Below are 25,129 nucleotides of genomic sequence, written 5' to 3'. Positions count from 1 at the left end.
GTAGGTACTAGTACCACAAACCCAAAATGCTTTACCATAACTAGCCTTTTTATTGTTACCTTGTAGGTCCCGTAGGGTGGCTTGTGGGGAAAGGGCAAAGAATGCAGCGCCGGTTTGCCAACCGGTGGCATTTAGTAAAGGAACAGTGAGACTTGTACCAGGACCAATATAAAATTTATACGTACTAATGCTGGCAAACCAGGTATGATTACTTGTACTGGCTTGCTGATAACATATGAGACCAGTGGGTGGAGAGCGTAAACAAATGGGCTGGGGTTTACGAGTGCTACTATAGTGGGAAGTCCAAGAGCCATTGTGTAGGCCATATGGAGCTTTCGCAGTACAGTTAGATTGTAAACTTAAATTGTCAGAGGTGCTGCTGCTGGTAACCATTCATCTTTGACAAAACTCTGACCAGTTTTGGGGAACTACTCTCCAGGGCAATCCAGCTGAATGGTGGGGAGTCTGGGCACATATTCAACAGTTGGAGAGATTGAACTCACGGGCAAAGGCAATTTTTAGGGCCTTATAGGTATTGGTAGCCATGTCTGCAGGGATGGCTCCCCATCCTGCATGTGATGTGGGTGAAACAGTAGGTAACAGAAGGAGTGCTTCTGTGACAAAAAGGAATGTTGTGAGAGACCCTAAACCTAAACCCATACTGTGATTACAACCAAATGCCCAGAAGATAAGAATTATTGACACCAAACAAATTAAAAAATAAAAGGACCAGGACCATAGGTTAGGTCGACCTTCTGTGAATAGATAAAATCAATGCTCAGGGTTCTCGCGGGGAGTGTGCTGTGGCTGTTCAGAGAGAACACTAGGCATTCCCAGTGACCCTTACTGTCTTTTGAATAACAGCTTAAGTCCCAAATTGTCGCTGGCAGCTTTTTTAGCAGGTTAGACAGTTCATTGTTCAGGAGTGGGTACTGCTTTCAGTCGAAAGTGATGAATTCAGTTTTTGTGTCCTTTGACCTTTGCCGCCGTGTGGGTAACAAGCAGGACGATGTGGGGTCCCTTCCACTTCTCTTGGAGAGGCTTGTCCTTCCAGGTCCGCATGAGTACAGAATCGCCTGGCTGCAAGGAGTGAACCGGGGTATCCAGCAGAAGAGGCTGTGAATTTTTGGTGTATTTGTGAAGAGAAGAAAGAACAGCGGACAGAGAGCACATGTACTGAGACAAGAAACCACACCCCACTGTTTACTCCCCTGCCAGAACTGGGGTACCATTCATGGGGAGAACACGAATGCGAAGTAACACAAGGAGCAAAGCATTAGGCCACCTAAGAGAGGCCTCCCGACAGACCTTTGAGAGGTGTCGCTTGAGTGTCTGATTTGTGTGTTCCACTACTCCACTGGCTTGTGGTCGCCATGGTGTCTGGAGCTTCCAGGGGATTTGCAAGGCACTTGATATTTTTTGAACAACTTGAGATGTGAAGTGTGTTTTATTATTAGATTTTATTTACTGGGGAAGGCCGAAGCGAGGAATGATCTCCTTAACAAACTTAGGGGCCGCACGGCTGGTAAAGATACCCTTTATAATTGCTTCAGTTGCCTGATTATCTGGGTCTGCACTGGTAGTTTGCCTGATGGTATCCTGAATACGCTGCAGAAAAGCCACTGGACTTTTATTTGCTTCCTGGATTAGCTTATAAGGCTTTGCCCAATTGTTACGTCGGACAGCTGAGTGCCGGAGGCCATGCATAAACAGTTCCTTATAGGAGTTAAGCAGCTTCCAACCCTCCTCCTCATTCGGATTCCACCAGGGGTCCACTAGGGGAACAGCGACCTCAGGCAAGGGCTTGCCCTCTTTATCCTCATTATGCCTTCTCTGTGCTTCCTCCTTAGCCTTAGCTATAACCTGATTCCGCTTCACCTCAGACAACAAGGTTCTCATAAGTATATTGCAATTATCCCAGTCAGGCTTACAACTAGCCAGACACCCTTCAAAGACTGAAATAAACCTGCTTGAATTCGTAGAAAATTCACCTGCCTGTGCCTTAAAGGCAGCTAGGTCCACTGGGTTAAAAGGAACATGAGAGTACACAGGCACAATCTGGGCTGCACGATCCTGTGTTCCTGGATGGGCTACCACATTCTCAGTAATTAACGGATACAATCCCACCAAGGGGGTACTCTCTGGAGCCTGTAGGGGTGGAGGAGCCGAAGGGGACACTGATTCTGGCATTACAACTGTGGGAGGGTTCTGGGGTTTAGCAGCAGGTACTACCGAGTCTGTCGGAGTCAAATGGCACTTGTGCAAAATATCAGTTCTATTTCTTAATACCATAAACGCATATGCATAGAGATGTTCATTCCATTTACCAGTTTGCTGACAAAACAAAAGTAACTGAAGGATTGTGTTGTAATTAAGTGATTCTTCCGGTGGCCACCTTTCCTGGCACTCCAGCTGGTATTGAGGCCAATCAACTGTACAGAATTTTTTTAATTTACTTTTAAGCATTGAATTTGACCCAAACACATTCCAATTTGCTAGGATGCATTCTAAGGGAGTACACTGTGCCCCGCCAGCTGTACTCTGTCCCTGCCCCATACTCTAGGGAGACACTGGGCGTCCCCAGGTCTAAACAGGTAAAGTCCCCACTGGACTGTTTCTACCTTATTCAAGGGTCTGGTTCTGCACAGTCGCCCACAGCTTCTTCTTCACTGTCTGTGTGCGTTGCACCGTTGTGCCCTCTGGGGTCGATTAAACCATGTCTCCGCCGAGGCCTCCGATGAAGTCACCAGTGAGCTCTGGGCGTCAGTCATCGTCGTAATCCGTTGGCCACCAGGAGGGATCCAGGCAAGGCTAAATTTCAGCCTCGAGCCCACCCAGGGATGCCAAAACTGTTGCCGTCCCAAAGGGCCCGAGGGGGGCAACAGCAGGGTTCGTTGCCCGGTGTGCTTCGCACCAATGAACACACCGAGTGGAGAAGCAATCCAAGTTTATTCGAGATCTCAAAAAGGCACTCAGGAGACCAGCATGTCTCAAATCAGAAGCGCAACAAATACAAACAAGTTTCCCATTTTATACTCCAAGCTGTTTGTGTGCAAGCCTTTGTTTGGTTTCACCCCTACCCCTCCCTCCCAGACAACAGTTACAATAGGCACTACATTGGTATGTGAAAAAAGTTCTTGTTCATCTGTTTATTTGTGGCCTTGTAAGCTTAGACACATGTGAACTTCCCCCCTTCCCCTTTCCCCCGATCTTATCACTACAGCGTTTGTTAATGTGAGCGAAACTGCAGCTGTCTGCATTACATGCTATGCTTTTGCTTTTTAGGCTGTCGGCATTTCAGGTTGGTTAAAGTTCACAAGATGGAGTTACTGTGGCTCACTTAGACCCAGAACAAGAGAGCTTCATCGACACTTATGGTCTTCCACTCTCCCGAGTTACCTGGTAGCTATGCCTCGTGACGTCAACACACTCATCAACTCCCCACTCTCCCTTTCTCTGTAGTCAGCAGGAACACTGAAAAGCGCTATCCAGGTATCATTATTACCAATGCTTTTTATATTTCAGATTTCTTTTCTCACCAATACAAATAGATTGTTTCCTCCTTTCTGCTACCATATGCAGCTCTACCAAGCATTCTGTAATAATTCACTGGGTACATTTTCTTTTAATCTTGTGCTCCTTACAAATGAGAAAAAAAGCAACCATAGCATTTGATATAAAATTAAGCTACTTACCGACTATTGCCAGATTATGCTCTGAGCCACATGCAATCTGCAAAAGAAATGTGAATGAATGAAAGAGAGTCTGTGGACAAGTTTAAGTAGATACAGTACTAGGACAGAGACAACCACAACCATGACAGGAAATAAAAAATTAGGCTGAAAAACAATTGTGGTTTGTACAATGTAAAATTAAGTTTGAAGTACACTACTGTACATTTCTGAGAAAATTTCATTAGTGGTCTCACTTCATTTGTTAATAAACAGCTGTTTACATTAAAAAAAGACAACCAAAATCACAATTGCAAAGCAAAAGCATAGCATGTAACGCAGACAGCTGCAGTTTCGCTCACATTAAAAAACAGGATGGTAACAGACCATGAATCCCAGTGATGACTGAACCTGGTGATAGTTTGAACAATAAGCACTCTCAGCCACACTTGTAGCTGTTTCCATTACTTCACACTGACTCAGACATTCTAAGCTTCAGAGTGACATGCAGAGTGACGGACCATCCTGGAATCTTATTTCAGAAAGGCTGTACTAATAAAGTTGACAGCTGAGATTCAACAAATCTCCTCTGGTTTGAATGTATTGAGCCAAGAAATGGAAGCCTCTGGGCTTCAACAAATTGTTTTAAAATCCATCATACGTTTTGTGATGAATCTCATTTTCTGGAACAATTAACATATGAGGACTGAGAGAAAACAATGGCCTTGGAAAGGGACTAGTTAAGTAGCTGTAAAACTTCTATCTTGCAATGTTACAGCTACTCAGAGCTTCAAGCACTGGCACATTAATATGCATAACATATCGCTGTATTATTGTACTCTTCATGCAACATGACCATACATTATAGCAGTACTGATTTTTATGTGTTTTCATTGGCTAATGCAGCCCACCAATGATGTTGGGGTTTAAACGTTGATGCCATGGAAACAAGATCTGCACATGGAAATGCATGTGAAGACTTGATGGGGAAAAAAAATCAAAACAGCAAATTCTGTCTCTTCACTGCATGATGAAAAATGGAATATTAAAGCTGCCGCTAATAAAATCAATGTGAAGCATGAGCTATCTAATCTCATATTTCTATACAAAGTGTGCTGAACACAAACACTGTTTCAGATGGTTCTATGAAACAGGCTGTTCACTCTGCTTCTGTAGGTCTTGTATATTTAGAGCTAATGGCCCCGCTGGAAATGCTGTGTGTTCAAAACAGAACATGCTGTTTAGAATGTGTGACATCTCCGCTAAAGAGGCATTTTGTTCCAATACCTAATAACAACAATTATCCAGTCTGCAACTCTGACAGATAAATAAAGCAAGCTGGTGATCACTCACTGTTTTGTAATCCACTCATACAACTGTCACCAACAGCAGCACTCTGAGAATCTCTGCCTACACTACACAGCCATCCACTACCTCATTTACCGGAGTTTATGGGAATCTGCCACAATGGAAGGCAGCAGCAGAAACAGAGTTCACTGCATTATAGGCCTTGTCTACCGTGGTAATTTGCCCCCATTATAGCCATTGGTGACCAACCATTTGTGTCACTGCACCAGTGCAATCTCCTAATGCATATGAGACAACCCACTATAAGCAATCATTTATGCCAGTGCAGCTTTTTTCAAGCCGGGGAAAACTGCGGTGGTGGAAATAGCTGCTGTGCCACCAATCGCTCTAATCAAGGTAAGTCCCATGCATAGACTAGGCTACTGGCAGTCACCTTGATTCGCCCTCACTAGCACAGGCCAGGGATATGGCAACCCTGGTAGCAGCAGCAGTCTCCGTGCACCAGTGGGGCATTCACCCAATAGGAGAGCACAGGACATTTGCACTGCTGCCCTAGCCCAGGGTGACGTCACTTTAAAATGTAGCCTGGACTCCACTAGGAGCCCCACTGGGAAAATCTTCCTAAGGGATTCTCTGAATTAGTGCATCCCTCAGGCACCATGGCCATATCCCTGTCTCTCACTGAAGGCTGTGCTGGCCTCTTGCAGAACCCCTGCTACAGTGGACATCTTGCTTCACTCTAACAGAACACAGCATAACCCAGAGGTGAACCAAGGCTCCTGTCTGCTTCAACTTGAAGGGCAGGTTCATCTTGTGAGCATCCCAGACAGCATGTCAGCCTCTTAAAATATAACCCTCCCACCCTAAATTAGACAAAACTCACCCAACATAAAAAAAAGTATTAGTAGGAGTCAGACTTGATGATTGGTTGGTAGGATGAGGTGCCAGCAAGGGAGAATGGGATTACCAAAGACATAACGAACACTTATATTAGGTGCAACTAATCCAGCAATGACTGTAGTTTTGTAACACAATACTGGTATGTACTGCAAGAGCCATCATTTTCTAGCTACCTGGCTTTTTTTCTGTGTTGCAGAAGAAATTAAACTTCTGCAGACATCTGTATATTCCTAGAGGATAGATAAATATGTTGAAATCAAGAATATTTGGAGCTTCTGCATGCAATATTATTTCCCAGTTGGGCAATTATGTTACACTGTATATTTAAACATACATCAAAAGTCACAAATCTGAACAGAGAGTCAGAATCAATCTCTAGCAGTTATTGAAGCCCTCTGGAATAATAAACAATGCAACCCCCTTCAAATTAAAATCTCTCCTCTACTGAAAAAAACTATCTGAGAGTGTTTTAGTAGTTGTTCACATGCATATAAATGTATTTTAATCTCTCTATATCATAAAGATTTCAAAGCAATACCCAAACAACTAAGCAAGGCTCATAACACACCTTTGAGGCAATGACAGGCATTTCCAGTTGAAACTGCAGAAGCAACGAGATGGAACCTGACTATTCAAGCTGAAATTTAGCTGACTCCTCAGTGTTAACAAAGACATCAGCAGCACAGTGACCCCTTAGCCCAGACAGCAAGCTAACATCACCACATCCTATAGCATTTTGTGTTACTTGGTGTTCCTCCTCCTCATACTCTGATTTACTGAGCAACCCAAGTTATTTGGTGAGATCTGGGGGCACAAGGTAGCACAGCTGAGTATAAAAATACCAAAAATAAGTAAGTTAAAATATTTAATTATTAAATTGATAAGAGAGTGTGAGAGGGGGATGGCAACTCAAATCAGAGGCTTTTGAGAATAAGGCAAAATGTGAGGGAGAAAAAAAAAGTTAAGGGGAGTTCTCTGTTTTTCCTTTTCTGGGTGGAAGGATCTATCTTAGATACTTATATTACCTCCATCACCATGCCATCTGAGTGCCTCACAATCTTTATTGTATTTATCATCCCAGTACCCCTGTAAGGTACAGAAGAGCAATGCATTTTACAAATGGGAAACCGAGGAAGGACTTTCCCAAGGTGACAGAGAAAGGAATAGAACCCAGGGTCTTCAGAGGCCCCTAGTGCCTTAACTACTAAAGCTTCCTTCCTTTCTTTCTCTCAATTCTCCCATGTGAAAGGGTATCAAGTCAGAGACCTATTGGAGAAGAAAGACTGGAGCTGTAAAGAGGGAGAAGGGACTGTGTGGTGGGTTAGGAGGAGGCAGAGAGAAAGCTGGACATGGTGATAGAGAGAGAAGATCTCAAGCAGCCTGGACAAGCTTCTGAACATTTTGGCACTTACCCAGAATGAGCCTCCAAGGCTTTTGAGCGTTGACCAGGGCAATTCAGAGAAGAGGTAGCTGTGAAGCTATGCTTCAAAGAGCTGCATAACATCCCACATTGGGCATCATAATGATAACCCTAAATACCTTTAGCAGGCCTCTATATTATTTTTCAAATGACAGATGTCTAAGTGGAAAGGAACTATTAGGTCATTCTAGCCCATGGCCCAGCCAGTGCAGAAATGCTCCCTCAGTACATCAGCTTTTAAAAGTCCTTGGATATGGGGGCCTCCAGCACTTCCCTTCAGGGGAAAGATGATATTATACTATGGCACTGGTTTTCAAACTGAGGTATGCATACCCCTAGGGGAACACAAGCTGTCATCGGGGGGTACATCAGTAAGATCCTGTAATGACGGACAACCCATTTAATTTAGTAAGACTTCGCAATCTAATCATAAGTATATTATGACCCTATCTCAGATGGGGGAACCCAGTAGATTACATTATTTGGAAAGGGGTACACAGCCTAAAAAGTTTGAAAATCACTTTACTATAGGATTTCTAAGCCTGAATGAAGACATGAAGTTTAAGGACTTTGATTTAGATTGCAGTCACTGCCATTCTGATTTTTAGTACATTAAGGGATGGTTATTCTACAGACAGTATCCTGTGGAGTGAAGAAAGGGGAGGAGAAAAAGGTGAGCACAAAGGCACTCTTTCATCTAAGATTTGATGTAGATGTTTGACCACAGACAGACATGATCTCCTTGACAGATCTTGCCTTGTTAAGGAAACCACCAAGGCCAGAAGCAGAGAAAGACTTTATTCCTCCAGGGATTAGAAGCCAAAAGGGAATGATAAGAGTTGACAGAGAGATTGCAGATGACTAAAGATGAAGGTTTATATAATACAGTATAATCATTCTTTCCTAGTGCTGTTCCTTCATGCCCTTGATTAACGTATTGTAACTGATTTGTACTGTTTGACACATACTGACTAACTACATTTTGTATGCAGAATTCCACTGAGGGGGGAGGAACTGAATATAATTAGTGAAGCTGTCTTGCTTCCAATGATCCTTCACTAGGAACTCTTCCTCTTCCGGATCACTTGACTCCTGATTGATAAGGAGAGGCAGCTTGCTAACCTAGTCACATTCCTTGGTTAGTACCAGGCTAAATGCAGTTTATTGCAATACAAGCTAACAGCACAAGGGTATAACCCCACCCAGAGCAGCAATTTAATGCCATTCCTTGCTGCTGGGTATGTCTATAGAAAATTGTGAGGGCCAAATAATCATGAGATTTGACAGTCTTTTCTCTGTTTGCTATTTTCTGCCAATCTAATCTTTCGTTTATTGAAATACGATTTCTAGCTTTGTTACGAAGTGGGAGTCACAATAAAATTTAAAGTGAGGCTTTGTTATTTCAGCCTGGCAGAAAACGTTCCTCACCCAGACAATGGGCCAAATGCTGGTCCATTGCACAAAGCCCAAGCACATGGGCCTTTGCTGGGGTAGAGAGTACTGCAAGGGATTAAATCCTTGCCCTATCCCCTCAACTAACCCGGGGGCAGGAAACCTCCCAAACACTAAGGGGGTTTTATCAGTACATCAGCATAGTTTACAAACCAACTGGCCACCGCTTGTGTCCATCCCCACAACTGATCCCAAGCCCACCTCCTCACTGCAGACATGCAGAGAGATTCACTGCAGAGTAATGCCCAATTTGTGCAGGAGATGCAGAATTCCCCTTCCTGCTATCTCTCTGTGACAGTTTGGATGCAATCTGGGTCTTGAATGTTTGTGGGAGTTGGAGACAGCATTAATCCAAAAGCAACAAAATATTTTTTAAAGTTATTTATAAATAACACCTCATAAAACTCCAAGCAAGGAGAACACACAGTGTGAAATGGAGAGGAAGAATGAAAGGTTCTATAACTGATACGGTGCTCAGTCTCCAGTCAGGATTGGGATCCCATTGTGCTGGACACAAACGCTCACAAATGAGGACACGGTCCCTGCCCTGAATTTTGAGAATCAAAATGTGGGGAGAAGAGTGGTCAGACTGAAAAAGAACTTGGAGGGGACAGAGGAGTTATGTCTGTTTTGAAGTGGGGACAGATGAACTGAAATGTCAAGAGGAAGCAAGTTCTATACCCATCTCTAGAAAAGCCTGACCAGCTGTGCAGACTCAAAAGGCAGGTCTACACTAACCCCCCAATTCGAACTAAGGTACGCAACTTCAGCTACGTGAATAACGTAGCTGAAGTTCGAAGTACCTTAGTTCGAACTTACCTCGGTCCAGACGCGGCAGGCAGGCTCCCCCGTCGACTTCGCGTACTCCTCTCGACAAGCAGGAGTACCGCAGTCGACGGCGAGCACTTCCGGGTTCGACTTATCTCGTCCAGACAAGATGCGATAAGTCGAACCCAGAAGTTCGATTTGCTTGCCGCGAACTACCGGGTAAGTGTAGACCTACACGAAGATACAAATGCTATAGAGATCAGAGTACACATACTCAGAATTAGGGTCAAGGCAGTGGCAGGGAAGTGGCAAAATTCAACCAAGGAATACCTCATAAAGATCTTTACAAATCAGCAGTGTCAGTTTACAGTCTCTCTGCCAGGTTCTAGGCAAGGAGTGTGAAGACAGCTGAGTGCATGTAATAGACACATGGTTATTCAAAGCAGAGGGAAAGCTAGTTGCTCTATTCTAAACAAGCTGAAAGCAACAGGGAAGCTGTGTTAAGGAGGAAGTTAGAATAATTAAGCCTCATTGTCATGAACATGTGTTACTATTGCAAGGTCATCAAAGAGTGATCAGAAGTTCCCATACCAGATACTTTCCTTCTTCCACATGTGAGGAAGAAGACATGGAACACAAAGCCTATATATTTAAAAAATTGTTAGACACACTCAGGGGTGAAAGTAACTTAAAGGATTTACCGGTACTCCAAGAGTCCTGCGGAGGGGGAGGGGCCTCAACTGGAAGAGGTGGGGCCTTTAAATCCCGGGGCTTTTAAATCAGGATTTAAAGGGCTTGGGGATCCGGCTGAAGCTAGGAGCCCTGGGCCCTTTAAATCACCCCCGGAGCTACCAGCTGCAGAGGCGGCTGGGAGCCCTTGGATTTAGGCAGGGGTGAAAGTAATTTACATTTCTTACCCATATGGTCCAATCGCAAGCAACCCACCTCTCCTACCTACTTCATGGATCCCTCCCATTGCATGACATACATATAGAAAATAAAGCTGCTACTACTACTAAAAATACTGTCTGTAATAAAACTTTAATATTGGAATAAGCCTGAAAAAGAGAAAACTCACTGTAACATTTTTCTCCATGTCTTCCCTCCTCCTCCAGCCAGGTTGCTGAGGCTAGGCCGTGCTTTCCCCCTGCCTGGCACTCAGCAGCGGCTGCAGGGGCTCCCCTCTAGCTTGCAGCAGGGAAACTGGCTGAGAGGGAGAAGCAAGCCTACCCCCTGTATAAGAACAGTTTAAACTCAGCTGTTCCCTGCGCAGTTCACCCCCCGGGGTTAGGAGCCATTTCTGGCATCCTTGTTAATTTCATTCACAGTTGTTGGGGGTGAGGGGAAGCAGAGCGTGTGTGTCCATGGCAGGGGCAGTTCTTTTCTGCCCCTGGATGAGGGGATCTCCAATACGACTATCATACAATAGCAGGGGCCGGTTGCTGGGGTCAGGGCAGGCGGCGACAGGCTGCAGCTGCATTGTTTGTGACACACACATTCATGCACATACATACAGTATGTGTTACTGTCCTGTGGGGAAGGTGCCAGTGCCCTTTTGGGGGGAAGGGAGGGGAGACAAGTGTTTCTGGGCTAACACCTCAGGAACTTCTGCTTAATGTGTGCTGCTTAATGGAGTCCGTCCTTCCCCAGGGGGCTGTTGGTCCAACTCCTATACTGAAGAGCTATCTTTTTTGAGAGATCCATCCATACTGTACATATACATTTAGAACATACCTGGATCAGAGTAGATTTAGATCTGTGAAGCAAGACAAGAAGATTTTGTTTTCCCAGGAAGACATTCATGTGGATGTTCCAAAGTTAGCTTTTGAGTGCCATACCCCCACATGGTGGGAGCCAGGGGGACAAGGGACTGCGTTGCACCATTCCCACCATGCCCACCAGTGCCCCGCTTTCCCTAGATCCTCCCTATTTCCTAGCAAGTCAGATATCAAGGATTTTTTAATTTCCCTTCCAGGCACATAAAAGAGTGCAGGGGGCACACCAGTGGGTGGCTAGTAGCAGGGGAAGGCAGGGCAGGGGTGAATGAAGGCCAACTGGAATAGCCTTCGTGAAATATACAAGATACCTAGAGAAAGTTTTGTCAATTTCAGCCTCTGCACTCTGCAGGCAGGACAAAACAAAAAGAGATCTGAGATTGCGCCCTATGTTCTTATGCAGGCAGCTAGAGGGGAGAGCCCCTGCTGAGTGGGTGGGGAGGATTTAAGCTGTGCAGCCAAATGCTTGTATTTGTTGTGTATATTAGTATTGGAGAGATCCCCTCATCCCGGGGGCAGAAAAGAACTGCCCCTGCCATGGTCAAACACACCCTCCCCCCCTCGACTCCCAGCAACTGAGTGAAATTAACAAGGATGCCAGAAATGGCTTCTAACCCCGGGGGCTGAATGGCACAGCTGAGTTTAAACTATTCTTATGCAGGGGGTAGGCTTGCTTCTCCCTCTCAGACGGCTCCAAGCTAGAGGGGAGCCCCTGCAGCCACTGCTGAGAGCCAGGCAGGGGGATAGGGTGACCAGACATCCCGATTTTATCGGGACTGTCCCGATATTTCCTTGTTTGTCCCGCGTCCCGACCGACATGCGGTCGGGACACTGGACAAACAAGGAAATGCCCCAGAGCCCAGAAGTGCTCGCGCCCCCCCCCTCCTCCGCCCCCTCCTCCCCCGATTGGCTCCCTCCCCGAATCCCCGCCTCTTCCCCAGGGTCACCATTCCTCCTCCCTCCGCAAGCGCTGGAGGGAGGCCCGGGAGACACAGGGAAAGCGCGGGGCCGGGGTGAGTAAGAGTCCGGCCTGGCCCCGAGCAGGCAGGACTCAGTCGGGTGGTAGGGAGAGTAGGGGGGCTGCCTGCGGGGCCAGGCGGCGGCTGTTGTTGTCCCCCCGGGCAGCGGGACTCGGGAGCAGCCGCTGCTGCAGCTCCCACTGCCGCGGGGGGAGGAAGCGGCCATGGCGCTCTGCGGCTGCGGCGCCTCCGAACCCACCGAGCCGGGGCCTGCTGCAGGGACCCAGCAGTGCGCACGCTGGGCCCAGCCCCTGGCCAGTCGCGTCTGGGCTGCTGCCCAGCTGGTGCTATCCCGCGGCGGCCCCGGGGCGGAGGCATCGGCAGCCCAGCCCCGTTCGTTCCCCTGCGGGACGGGGGGGCTGGGGCCTGCTGCTCGCGAGTCCCGCTGGCCGGGGGTGAGAACAGCCGCCGCCTGGCCCCGCGGGCCGCCCCCCTCCTCTCCCTACCGCCCGACTGAGTCCTGCCTGCAAGGGACCAGGCCGGACTCTTACTCACCCCGGCCCCGCGCTTCCCCTGAGTCTCCCGGGCCTCCCTCCAGCGCTTGCGGAGGAAGGGTGGTTTTTTTTGTTTTTTTGGGTTTTTTTGGCCACGCCCCCCGCCACGCCCCCCCCGTCTCCCCCCGTGTCCCGATATTTGTCTTGGGTGATCTGGTCACCCTACAGGGGGAAAGCACGGAGCCTAGCATTGTCAGCCTGGCTGGAGGAGGAGTCAGACTGCACCTTTTCTTACTGGTCCTCCGTTTTGGCCCGTACCAGCTTACTTTCACCTCTGGACACACTACTGACTCTGCTATGCCACCTGCAGGGCCGGCTCCAGGCACCAGCCCTCCAAGCATGTGGGACGGCACCTGGAGGGGGGCGGCACTCACCCGGGGAGAGCGGGGCCGCGACCGGGCTCTCCGCCCTCCTCCCGGCGCTCCGGCCGGCCGGGGAGAGCGGTGCCGCAGCCGGGCTCTCTGCCCTCCTCCCGGCGCTCCGGCCGGTCGGGGAGAGCGGGGCCCCGGCCAGGCTCGCCGCTCTCCCCCAGCGCTCCGGCCAGCCGGGGAGAGCAGGGCCGCGGCTGGTCTCCCCCCGGCACTCCGGCCAGCCAGGAAGAGCAGGGCCGCCCTCCCCCAGCACTCTGGTCGGCCAGGGAGAGCGGGGCCGCCCTCCCCCAGCACTCTGGCTGGCCGGGGAGAGCGGGGCCGCCCTCCCCAAGCTCTCTGGCCGGCCGGGGAGAGCGGGGCCGCCCTCCTCCTGGCGCTCTGGCAGACTGGGGAGAGCGGGGCTGCCCTCCTCCCAGCACTCCGGCTGGCCGGGGAGAGCGGGGCCATGGCCGGGCTTGGCGCCCTCCCCTGCCGCGCTCCCCGCTCGGGGATCGGCAGGAGGCTTTTTTGCCTGGGGCAGCAAAAAGGCCAGAGCCGGCCCTGGCCATCTGCAAGCAAATCTTTGTCATCAGATTATTCAGACGTTTTCAGCTCAAGACTTCTATCCTACAGAATGTCAAAAGGACAGGATTCCAGCATCTTCCTCCTATGGTATTAAATAGAGATAGAACTAGAAAACTAGCATAAAAGTCATCATTATCAATCCAAATGTGCTAATTTCTATCACTGCCACTTTAATGAAGCTAATGGTTCCATTAGGCAATAACTGTAGGCAAACACTCTGTCAAAGCGCACTCTATTATTCAATATTTAAAAGCCTAAAATACAAGTTACAAAGGTGAGTGTAATATTTGGTTATAAAATATCAACTTCTAAATAGCTGCTTATTTTCAAGGTTCTTTTAAAAATGCATAACATTTGGGAACAGTTTTAGGCTTTCTGGAAGAGTCTGGGCTTTACATCTTTTTCCTTATGGCAAAATAATCCATTATAGTCAATTCATAATGGATTAGGAATACTTTAGTTAGCCTAGAAGGAATGACAGAGCAGCTAGAACATAGTGCACACATTCTGGGGAAATTCTGCTCTCACCTACACTTGGGTAAGCCTTAAGTTACGTCAGTGACTTCACTTGAGTTTTTCTGGATTTACAGGGATGTAACTAAGGGCAGAATTTGGCACACAGGACATGCAAGGAAACTTAACACCACAGACTTACTTGGACTTTTGTAGCCTCATAAGTCTGGTAAAGGAACGAGATGTTAATTTTAAAAGTTTATTTCAAATTATTGACAAGTTGGTATGCCTCTCTTTTTTCTTGCATGCTTTTCATTTGTTTGGAGGAGCCCAAAGTATGTACATCATTTATTAAAAAACAGTAGCCAAACTATGAGGCACCATTACCAAGTGGTAATTTTTGAAGTGAGACACCTTAAAGGGGCTTGACTCCTGAACTTACAAAAAACAACAACATAAACTGGGTCCGTAACTTCCTCCAAGGTCATGATTTTCAAAAGGGACTAGTGATTTGGAATACCTCACTTTCTGGCTATCCAACTTGAGACACTTTAAAGGGGTCCAATTGTCAGAGAAAACACTGAGCACTCACACTGTGAAAATCAGGTTCTTTTGAGGGGTCTCAAATCAGGCACCCAAAAATGGAGACATCCAAAATCACTAGTCCCATCTGAAAACTGTGGCCAGTGAATGTTGCTGAGAAGAATCACTATTAAGGAAGTCACTCAAACACAGTGGGGCCAATCCTGCACATCCTCACTTTCGTTAGTAGTCCCACTGAAGCTCAGTGAGGCTTGTTGGTTGCATAAATAAGAGTTTGCAGGCTCAGGCTTTATATGGGCACATTGTCTCTGCAAAGAAAGAAAAAAAAAGGAAGTCCATCATACTAGAGAAGGGACTGTTAAGGACACTGGAAATACAGCGCGTCTGCCACGTACCCTGATTTGAAATGTACCTCAGGGAACTGGGTGCCTTTGAGAAACAAATTATGTAAGAACCATCAATTGTTCGGGAAGACAAATGCTGTGCCCTGTTGTCAGCACAAGTCTTACAAATGTACACGCACAAAAATAAATGGAAAATTTTAGCACCAACTTTAATATGTAAGTCAAAAAAACAGCAGCACGTTATACTTCCTCATCCCCTGAAATATGTCAAAATAAACATTTAGAGGGAAAAGTATGAGTTTTATATACCAACTAACACATCTTGCAAAGAGGCTTTTTGGTTCATTTAGTCTCCAGTGCAGCTGCAGGCATGCGGCTGCCATGAGAGTTAGCTTTGTATAAGTACCACAAGTCATGAATTCTAGTGCCTGCCTGCTCCTTTACCCGTTGCAATAAATGGTGCTTTTACCTTTAGGGTGTCACGTAACGCTCTACTCTGGAATCCTGGATTCTATATTTGGGCAGCACTTAGTAACAATCCATCACCCTGCAGCAAACTTATTGGAAATAAATAAATAAAGTGTCTCCATAAACACGCAAGCTCCCAATACAAAGATGAATGGAAAAGTTCTCCTGGGTAACTAAGGATTAGCATGCAGTAGATAGAGACAGTGGAGCCTGCACTTTAATGCAAGTCTCAAAAGGAAGTTTGGGGAAAACACATCATATTCTGAAGTGACACGCTGGCTGCTGTTAAGTGCATACTAATTAGAAAGCTGAATTAGCATAAAGCTTATTTAATTCCATAACAAAACAATGTGAAGTCTTTTGCTTAGACATCTTGGCTGTATTGCACAGTAGCTGAATCAGAAACATGGAAACACAGTTGTTTGGCAAGGATGAAATGGGAGAAGAATGAGCTGCAAACCTTTGGAAGTAGCTGTATTGGGAGTGGGGTCAGAGAGCACAATATCCATTCCCTCCCATATAACCCCCCCAAAATGGTAGCAAGCTGGCCAGCCTGACTAGGCAGCCCACAAACAGACCTCTCCCCAGTCATGTTGTAGCACAATGTAAACTTGTTTCACGCTTCAATGCTACATTTTAAATCCATGTGTGGTAGTTTTCAGACTATTCGGGTCTGCACCTGAGCAATGGCAAGACATTTCCACCTGGAATTTCTACCTCAGTGCAGGTGTTACAATTTACTCTGCATTGTTTTCATGCATAGGTATGATCATTTGTTTCCTCTCTGTACTTCTGCATCAGCTTCAAATTTCCTTTTTCCTCACCTGTTCACTCAGGACTGCATTTTTCAGGGCCAGGGATTCATGCACTGGCAACAGGAAACTAACTAGCCAGCATAACTTGGACTTTTCTAAGTTACATGGGGTGACAGGCCAAGTACACAGCCAGAAATGATCCAGACAGTACCCTGCCTCCTAAACTGTATTATGCACTCCTCAGCTTTAGCTGATGATCTGGATCAATTATTCTTTATTACATGATCTGGAATGATAGCTTAAGCATTACCATGTTCTGATTACAGATGTCAATGATGGAGAAGTTTGCTGTAAGGAGATTATGGTCACTGCTTAAGGGTACATCTATACTACTCACCGGATAGGCGGATAGCAATTGATCTATCGGGGATCGATTACTCGTGTGTAGTGTAGATGCGATAAAATCGATCCCCGATCGCTCTCCCGTCAACTGTTGAACTCCAGCTCGGCGAGAAGCGGAAGCAAAGTTGACAGAGGAGCGGCAGCTATCGATCCCGCACCGCGAAGACACGAAGTATGTGATTCTAAGTCGATCTAAGATACGTCAACTTCAGCTACGCTATTCTTGTAGCTAAAGTTGTGTATCTTAGATCGATATCACCCCCCCAGTGTAGACCAGGCCTAAGATTTGTTTATGCCTTGAGTATGCGTGCGTGTGGAACCTACATCTACAGAAAAAATCCTGTGCAATAATCCTCTGTCTTCAATCATCCCTGTTACTGAGAGTGGAGATGATCCAATAATGATTCTGTCTGCAGTTGAAGCCAAAGAGGCCCTTCTAACTCAAACTTTTTTACATTTATATAGTCTGAGAACCATGCCTCTTTCTTCCTCAAAAGTAAACGCTTTCTTGATTAAGAAGCTGGAACATGAGACATGTGAAACAAAAAAAGTCAAGAGTACTAGATCCACTGGTCTAAAGGGCTAACCAATCAGAGTATAAATACACTCATTTCATATTTGTGATACCAACTTTGTAAGCATTAGAAGAAATAGGACCTGAAACATTTGGGGTGAGGCTTTCAGACATGCCCAGCATTGGCCTAACTCTGTTCCCATTGAAGTCAATAGCTTTGTATTATGTTATAATGCACAAACTACAGGGGGAAAAGGATGATTTCAAGTAAAGCAAATAGATCAATACAACTCTGACAAATGTTAATAACAAATTTCCAAAGTAGGATGGTAGTATTGAAATTCAAGATCCAATTATAGAATTTCCATAAATAAATCTTACAACTAAAATGCATTTTTCTTTTCTGTGGGACAGTTAAACAAAATTCACAAGGCAACTTGTCCTTACCAAATATAATCAGTTCTGCAAGATATGAAATCCATAATAGAAATTTAAAAAAAAATTTCTAACTGTTAAATGGCTGATCCTATTATAACATCACTTTAAGCTGATCACAGATTGGTATGAGTCCTAGTAAATACCCCGTTTGTGAAATACCGCTCATCATCATTTCCATATTCTGGAATCTTCAGAACAGCCTTGTAAAGTAATGACGGGCTGTTTTTGACTGCAATACAATTATACATCAGAATCCTCTCACTTTTATTTTCCAGACCTGCCACATGCAGACAATGCCATATACCAGATTTTGATTAGGAAAATAAAAATTTTTTTTTTTTAAACAATACTTTATGACATTTTCAGAATACATATACATGGTATGTATTGTACACATGCACACAGTTTATGCTGTGGTAATCCTGCTGTTCTTAATCTTTCCAATGAAGCAGGATCATCCTCTATAGTACTGTGTGTATTTAAGAGGCCAGTTAGAATAATGTTAAAAAGAAAAATGGATGGATAGCGAAGTTCTGTAACACAAACTTAGGTCAAGATTAAGAAGGATTGTGAGGAACTCAAGAATGGCCTAAGAAAGCTAGATAAATGGGCCACATAGTGACAGATGAAATTTAGTGTAGACAGGTGCAAGATAACATACATTAGAAGGAATAATTTAAACTATTCTTACATACTGATGGATTCTAAATTAGTTGGAACCTCTCAGGAGAGAGATCTAGACGTCACTGTGGACAGCTCAGTGGAGATGTCTGTTCAATGTGCAATGGCCGCCAAAAAAGCAAGATGTTCGGCTGTTATAAATAGGATAGAGACGGTAATGTCATTCTACAAACTGATTATATTTTACAGCCTCACCTTGAATGCTGCCAGGGCTAGGGGAGCTGACGTAACAAGACAGAGATTGAATGGTCTTGATGTAAGAGAAATAATGGAAATGTTTAACTAGAACAGGGCCCCAGAGTCTGCCAGAGACAGGCATACTCACCATGGGAACAAAGAGGAAATAAACAGGAAGAGACAGTGAGATTTCACAGTAAAGTCTATGATCAGCCCCAGCTATTGTACAGTTATTTGGAAGAAAATAAATTGAATGATTCTTTATGTTTGAGGTAGCACTTGTTTGGGGGACAGTGTATCAACACATCTTCCGGGCACTGCATAGCCATGCCCCTTCCCTGCCATTGCTGTCCCCTTTCACGGCCACAGTCATCCCTTAATTTGGGGCTCCTAAGGCCTTCAGCCAGGCTCCAAACCCATGTAGGCCCTAGGATGAACATGGCTCATTGTATTCTGATGATAACGACCAAGAACGAAGCCAATCCAGGAATGTCACAAGCTATTTCAAAGAGTATCATTCTTCCTAGGTGTCTTTATTTATTATAATCAGACTGGTTGCACCCACTATAACTAAAGTTGTAAAACAGTTCCCATGCACTAATATGCAGATATAAGTTTCCTAAATGTTAACCTGGGGCAGAGGATGCTTATCATTGGTTTCTGCCTCAAGGCAATATGTTTAACGTATTGGAAGTCTGAGCAAGTTTTTCAGTAATGGTTGAGTGAAAACACACACACAAACTTTTCTAACAACATTGGGTTTTGTCTGTTTTTAAGAAACAACAGCATAAAAAACAGCTGGAATTGAGTGTGGATTAGTGAAAGTGTTTTTAAAATACACTTTCCTCTTGTGTATTTTATTTCACTTTATAATAATACTGTTGGGTTTAACTATCACACTCTGTTCACAAAGCTAATGGATTGAATTGCATGTGTCGCATTATGAATTATAAATCCATTTGCACTATTCTTGCCCCTGCCATGAACATTAATACGGAACATTAATATTCCTTTTCCCCTCCTCACTTAACAGTAGAATTTAGATAACCACACTAACTTGGTAAACATTTCGCATGTTGGGGTGCTATATAAACAATAAATACGTTTACTATTTACTAGGAGTACTTTAAAAATTAGTATGGATGAACTCACATGGACTATGTAAATATACGTATATTAGGTTTATAACAACATTTTTGTGTAATGTATACAAGAGAAACAGATGCATTTTTAAATAAAGAATCCAATTAAGGAAAGCCCAGATTTTACATTTGAGCTAAGCTATCTTGAATAAATTAAAACAAAAACTGAGCAAAATACCAGTGCAAACCCATTTAGTCTCTGCACTTAACCAGAACAGTTCTTTCTTTCACAACAGAGTCATAGGTGGTATCATCTTCATAGAAAACTACCACTATAGTTGGTGTCATATCCAGTTCACTGACTGAGGCCCCAATTCAGAAAAGCACTTGCTTAACCTTAAGCATCTGTTTAAATCTGTCCCTATTCAGCAAAGTTTCTCATGAATTACTGTTGGAATGGAATCAATCATCATCATATGATATGAAAACATAATCTGGAGTTTTCCCCAAATACACAACAGAAATTGAACATTTCTCTTTTCTGCATTATTATTGACAATTCTGCCATTTCCATCTAATAATGGAACAATACCATTGTTAGGTTTCCTTCTGTTCCTAATATATATTTTTTAAATCCTTCTTATTGTCCTTAATTCTACGGGCCTTTGATTTCTCCTTGTGTCCTTTTGCTTCCATTATCAGTCTTCTACCATTTCTAGCTCCTGATTTATATTCATGATTATCAAATTTCCCTTTTTTCCATTTGTTATATGTACATATTTTTAATAGGTGTTTTTGCATGTCTGCTAAGCCAGATTTGTTTTTTTAACCAATATAGCTGCCTGCCTTGATTGTGGCTTTTTGGGCATTTAGTAAAATATTTTTAAATAGTTCCCATTTATCATTCACATTTTTCTGTTTACATTCTGTCTTCCAGTAGATATGGTTCATAATTGTTCTCAGCTTCATGAAACAGGCCTATGTAGAGCACCAAGTATATATATTAGTGGTTTGGACTTCATTTTGTTTGAACACAACAAATGCAGTCAAGTCATGACAACTTGAATCTAAGCAAATGGAGGCTACTTATCTGTAAATGAAGGTTCTTCAAAATGTGCGGTCCCTATCTGTATTCCACACGAGGGTATGCATGTGCTACCTGCACCTGAAATGAGAGATTTGTAGCAAGTAGTCTCCAATGGTCCGCACATACACAGGTGCTCTCCTCATGCTCTGAACTGAGGGCATAAAGAGTGGCATGGACCAACACTTCTCTAGTTCCTTCTCCTTATCTGATACAAATCAGATATGATCTGAAGCAGAGGAAAGGGAGGATGGGTAGTGGAATACAGAGAGACCACACATCTCAAAGAACCTCCAGTTACAGGTACATACACTCCCTTTCTTCAAGTGCTGGTCCCTATGTGTATTCCCTATTGTTTTTTGATATGCAGTATTCAAACAGGAGGAAGGTGTGAGGATGCAGTTGGTATGGACGTGTGTAACACTGCTTACTCCACAGCTGCATGTGCTGAAAAAACCTGGACTTGGGCATAATGCTTTGTAAAAGTGTGGATGGCGCTCCAAGTAGCCACATTCCAAATGCCCACTATTGGTACATCTCAAAGAGATGCCACTGAGGTTGCTTTTGCTTTAGTGTAGTAGGCCTTTACCCTATCTGGAAGAGGAATGTGTGCCAAATGATAACGCTGAATGACACATCCAGAGAGCCACTTAGAATCTTTCTGAGTTGATAATGCTTGTCCTCATGATAGCTCTGCTATGGTAACAAACAAACTGCCTCAGTGTTTTCCAAATCAGTTTTGGTCTTTGCAGATAGATGGCCAAGGCCCATCTGACATTGAGGGAGTGTAGTCTCTTTTCTTCACTGGAAGCATCACATTTTAGGAAGAATATTAGTAAGTGAATAGGTTGTTTTGTGTGAAACTCGGTAATTATCTTGGAGATTAACTTTGGGTGGAGAGGAAGAGAAACCTTCTCTGTGTGAAATATGAAGGACAGCTATGAGTGCTCCCAGTTCGCTCGCCCATCTAGCCAATGTGACAGCAACTAAGAAAGCAACTTTCATGGAAAGATGTGACATGGAACACAGCCATCGGTTCAAAGGATGGTCTGATGAGAGCTGAGAGTACCAGGCTGAGGCCCCATTGTGGTGTGGGCTTCATCACAGGCAGGAAGATCCTAATGAAGCCTTTCAGGAATTGAATTGTGATAGGGTGTGTAAAGGTAGAGTGGCATTCCATCAAAGGATGGAAGGCACAATTACAGCTGCCAGGTGGGCTTTCAGTGAGCTAATGGAAAGCCCCAACATTTTGAGTGACAGAAGATAGTCTAAAATGACAAGGATACCTGCCAATTCTGGTGACAACTGTTTCCATTGTGACCAGGTAGGTAAACACCTCCACTCAGCTAGACAGCATTTTCTAGTGGAGATATTTTTGCTGTGACTGAGGATAGTTCAGCTGACCTCTGAACATAGAACGTTCTAAGTCTGGCGCCCATCCAAATATCAGGCTGTGAGATGAAAAAGGTCTGGGTTGGGATGTCTGATCCTGCCCTTCTTCTGAGTCAACAGAACCAGAAAAGGACAAAGATAGATGGGACGACATTTGTAGAAAGTCTAGAAACCAAAACAATCTGGGCCAATGAGATGTGATGAAGATAACCTGGGCCTGTCATGGCAAATTTTCCTAAGAACATGGAATAGCAGGGGAATGGGAGGAAAGGTGTACCTTAGATAGTCCATCCAGGATAACAAAAGGGCCCCTGGAGTCTCAGCCTAATACTACTCTGGAACAGTGGAGATTGAATTTCTTGTTTGTTTGGGAGGCAAACAGGTTCCAAGATGGTGTTCCCCACTGGGTGAAGATTTTCATCAAGACCGAATTATGAACTTCCCACTCATGGTCTGTGGAGAAGTTTCTGCTGAGATTGTCCTCCAGAGTATTCTGTACACCAGGGAGGCTATATTGCTGGGAGTGCTATGGGGTTCTTGATGCACCAGTTCCATAAATTCACTGCTTCGATCCTCAGAGGAAGAAATATCACTCTATCCTGTTTGTTTATATAAAAGACAGACAGTCATCATGCTGTCCAATATTATCCGGAAGTAATGGGACCATACGAGGGGCGAGCATGAGCTGCAGGCTAGGTGAACTGCCTTCATCTTCAGCAGACTGATATACATTCTGGCCTCTGTTGGGGAGCACGTGCCTTGTGCTGTGTGATTTGTCCATGTGAAAAGATGCATATGTGATTATGGCTGAGTGGGTTTGGCTGGAAAACAGAGGACTCCTGCTCACACCTGGTCTGGTTTTGTCCCCTGTAAGAAAGAGGCTCTGACCTTTTGCTGGACCTTTACCCTGGGATTCATGTTGTCCTTGTCCAGTGAGTAAACAGACTGAAGTCAGGCTTGCAAGCAACAGAGATGGTGTCTGGCAAATGACATTGTGTATGGCCATGTGGCCTACTAGGGAAAGACAGACCCTGATTGTGATACCAGGTCTAAGGGTAACTTGATTTATCAGGCTGCCCATCGACTGAGAACTGCCTACAGGGAGGTCGGCCTTTCCTGAGGACGAGTCTGGGGTTGCATTTATGAAATCTATAGTCCTAATCCAAATTGGACTGTTCTTCATTTACACAGACCCCAATGATGTCAAAGTGTAGTAAGAATAAGGTCACCAACTGGACCTCTTGACTTGATCTGCCCATTAGTAACAAGTCATCCAGATATAGGAAGACAGTGTAGCCATTGTGTCTCATCTGGGCCGACACAACAGAGAAGACTTCATGAAGACATGGGGTTCTGTCGCCAACCCGAATGGGAGTACTCTAAACTGGTGGTGCTCTTGCTCAAGTGTGAATCTGAGAAACTTTCTGTGTGAGTGGTGAACATGCACATGAAAGTAAGCATCTTTTATGTTTAAGGGACATGAACCATGTGTTTTCCTCCAGGAACTGAATTATTAATGCCACTATTATTATGCAGAATTTTCATTGCCAATAAAGACATTTAGTTGGCATAGATCAAGAATTGGTCTCCATACTCCATTTGTCTTGGGAACTATGAAATATGGGGAGTAGAAACCCCTCCCTTGATTGCTCTCTATGGCTCCTTTCTGAAGGAGAGAGAGTTCACCTTCTGTCCTGAATAAGCATCTCCTCCGGAGAGTGGTCCCTGAGAAGGGGCTGGGAAAGGAATTTGTGGGGGGGAGGTGAGATCATTCACTCTGGTTCACAACTGAGTTTAACTGTAGTACAGTTGTCTGTTATTGCCCTCCACTTGTGTTCAAAGTGGGTAAGGTGACCACCAAAGGTTTGGGGGGCAATATGGCATAGCATCAATATCTGTAGGCAACCTTGAGTGTCCCATCAAAACAAACCCTTGGATGGTGGGTGGGACTGGGCAGCGGTCATAGAGGTGGAGGAAGCTGCAGACCTGTGTCTCTGAAACATTTGTCATTTGTGTAGTGGTTCATAAAGGCTCTAGTGATAAAATGCTGAGGTGGGGGTTTCTAGGCCTGTAAGCTTGCGTGTGGTGTTTTCTCTTTGGGGCCAGAGTGTAAATGCCCAGGGAGCAGAGTGTTGTCTTAGAGTCCTTAAGAGAGTATAGTGACTCAGTCTTCTCATTGAAGATATTAGATTCAAAGGGCAAGTCCTCAGTGGTTTTCTGGGCCTCCCTGGTGAACCAAAAAGCAAAACCATGATTCTCGCCTCATGATTACAGCTCTAAACACAGCATTAGCTGCATCCACTGCTGATTGAAATGATGTCCTAGACACCAACCTGCCTTCACCAACAAGGGCTTGGACCTGTGCCCTCTTTTCCCTGGGAAGTTTGTCTCAGAATTTCAGAAATTTAGACTATTTTAAGAAGTTGTACTTTGTTAACAATGCCTGGTAGTTGGCAACTCTGACCTCAGTTGCCATGCTCTGTAACAGTTACTGGTATTGCCTGTGGTCATCAGGCAGGGAATGGGATGATATAGCAACTGCCTCATCGGGTGAGAAGGATGACAACTTTCATGAATGATGGACCAGGTTTGATTTCTTCCTCTGCAAACTCCAGTGTGATTCTTGCATGGATCCATGTCGTCTATTATACGGCTCCAACGGGGCCCAGTAAGGCCAGCAGGAAGGATTGAGTGGCTGGGAGGAGCCCCAAAGCATTGGTCCCTTGGGTACTCATAACCACGAGGAGAAGGATGGCTCCAAGACCTCCTATAGGTTCTGGGCTTGATTCCCTCATGGGGAAGGCTTCTCTCGAGCATCGGATTCATTTGATGAAAAGGTAGGCTCCTGTTCTACTGCTGGTACTGGCGGAAGAATTCTCTGACTTGTGGATGCAGAAGGGGAGGATCCCCTTCTCCTCAAAGTGGTTTCTGGCGTGGAAACCTCTGTAAGGAGGACTGGGCCCAACAGAAGAGGGGATTGAGGATAGGGCAGAGCAAAAATATAATCCAGTGAGATAAAGCCTTCAGACTCAGATCTTCATGGAGCTCATGGAG

The 25,129-nt window shown here is 45.0% G+C and overlaps 1 protein-coding gene across 2 annotated transcripts in view; it reads right to left on the bottom strand.

The window, feature by feature from the left end:
* Positions 1-25,129, bottom strand: part of SERGEF (secretion regulating guanine nucleotide exchange factor) — a 254,334-nt gene that overhangs the window by 101,230 nt on the left and 127,975 nt on the right. Inside the window, exon 10 of one of the 2 annotated variants that reach the window (XM_054027820.1) lies at positions 3,696-3,732. The exons of the other annotated variant lie outside the window; for it this stretch is intronic. Within the exon in view, the coding sequence (XP_053883795.1) occupies positions 3,696-3,732 (37 nt within the window). The remainder of the gene's footprint in view (positions 1-3,695; positions 3,733-25,129) is intronic. 2 annotated transcript variants of the gene reach the window in all.

Source organism: Malaclemys terrapin, chromosome 4 (assembly GCF_027887155.1).
Source record: "Malaclemys terrapin pileata isolate rMalTer1 chromosome 4, rMalTer1.hap1, whole genome shotgun sequence".
NCBI lineage: Eukaryota > Metazoa > Chordata > Testudines > Emydidae > Malaclemys > Malaclemys terrapin.
This window is presented reverse-complemented; position numbering and strand designations above follow the sequence as displayed.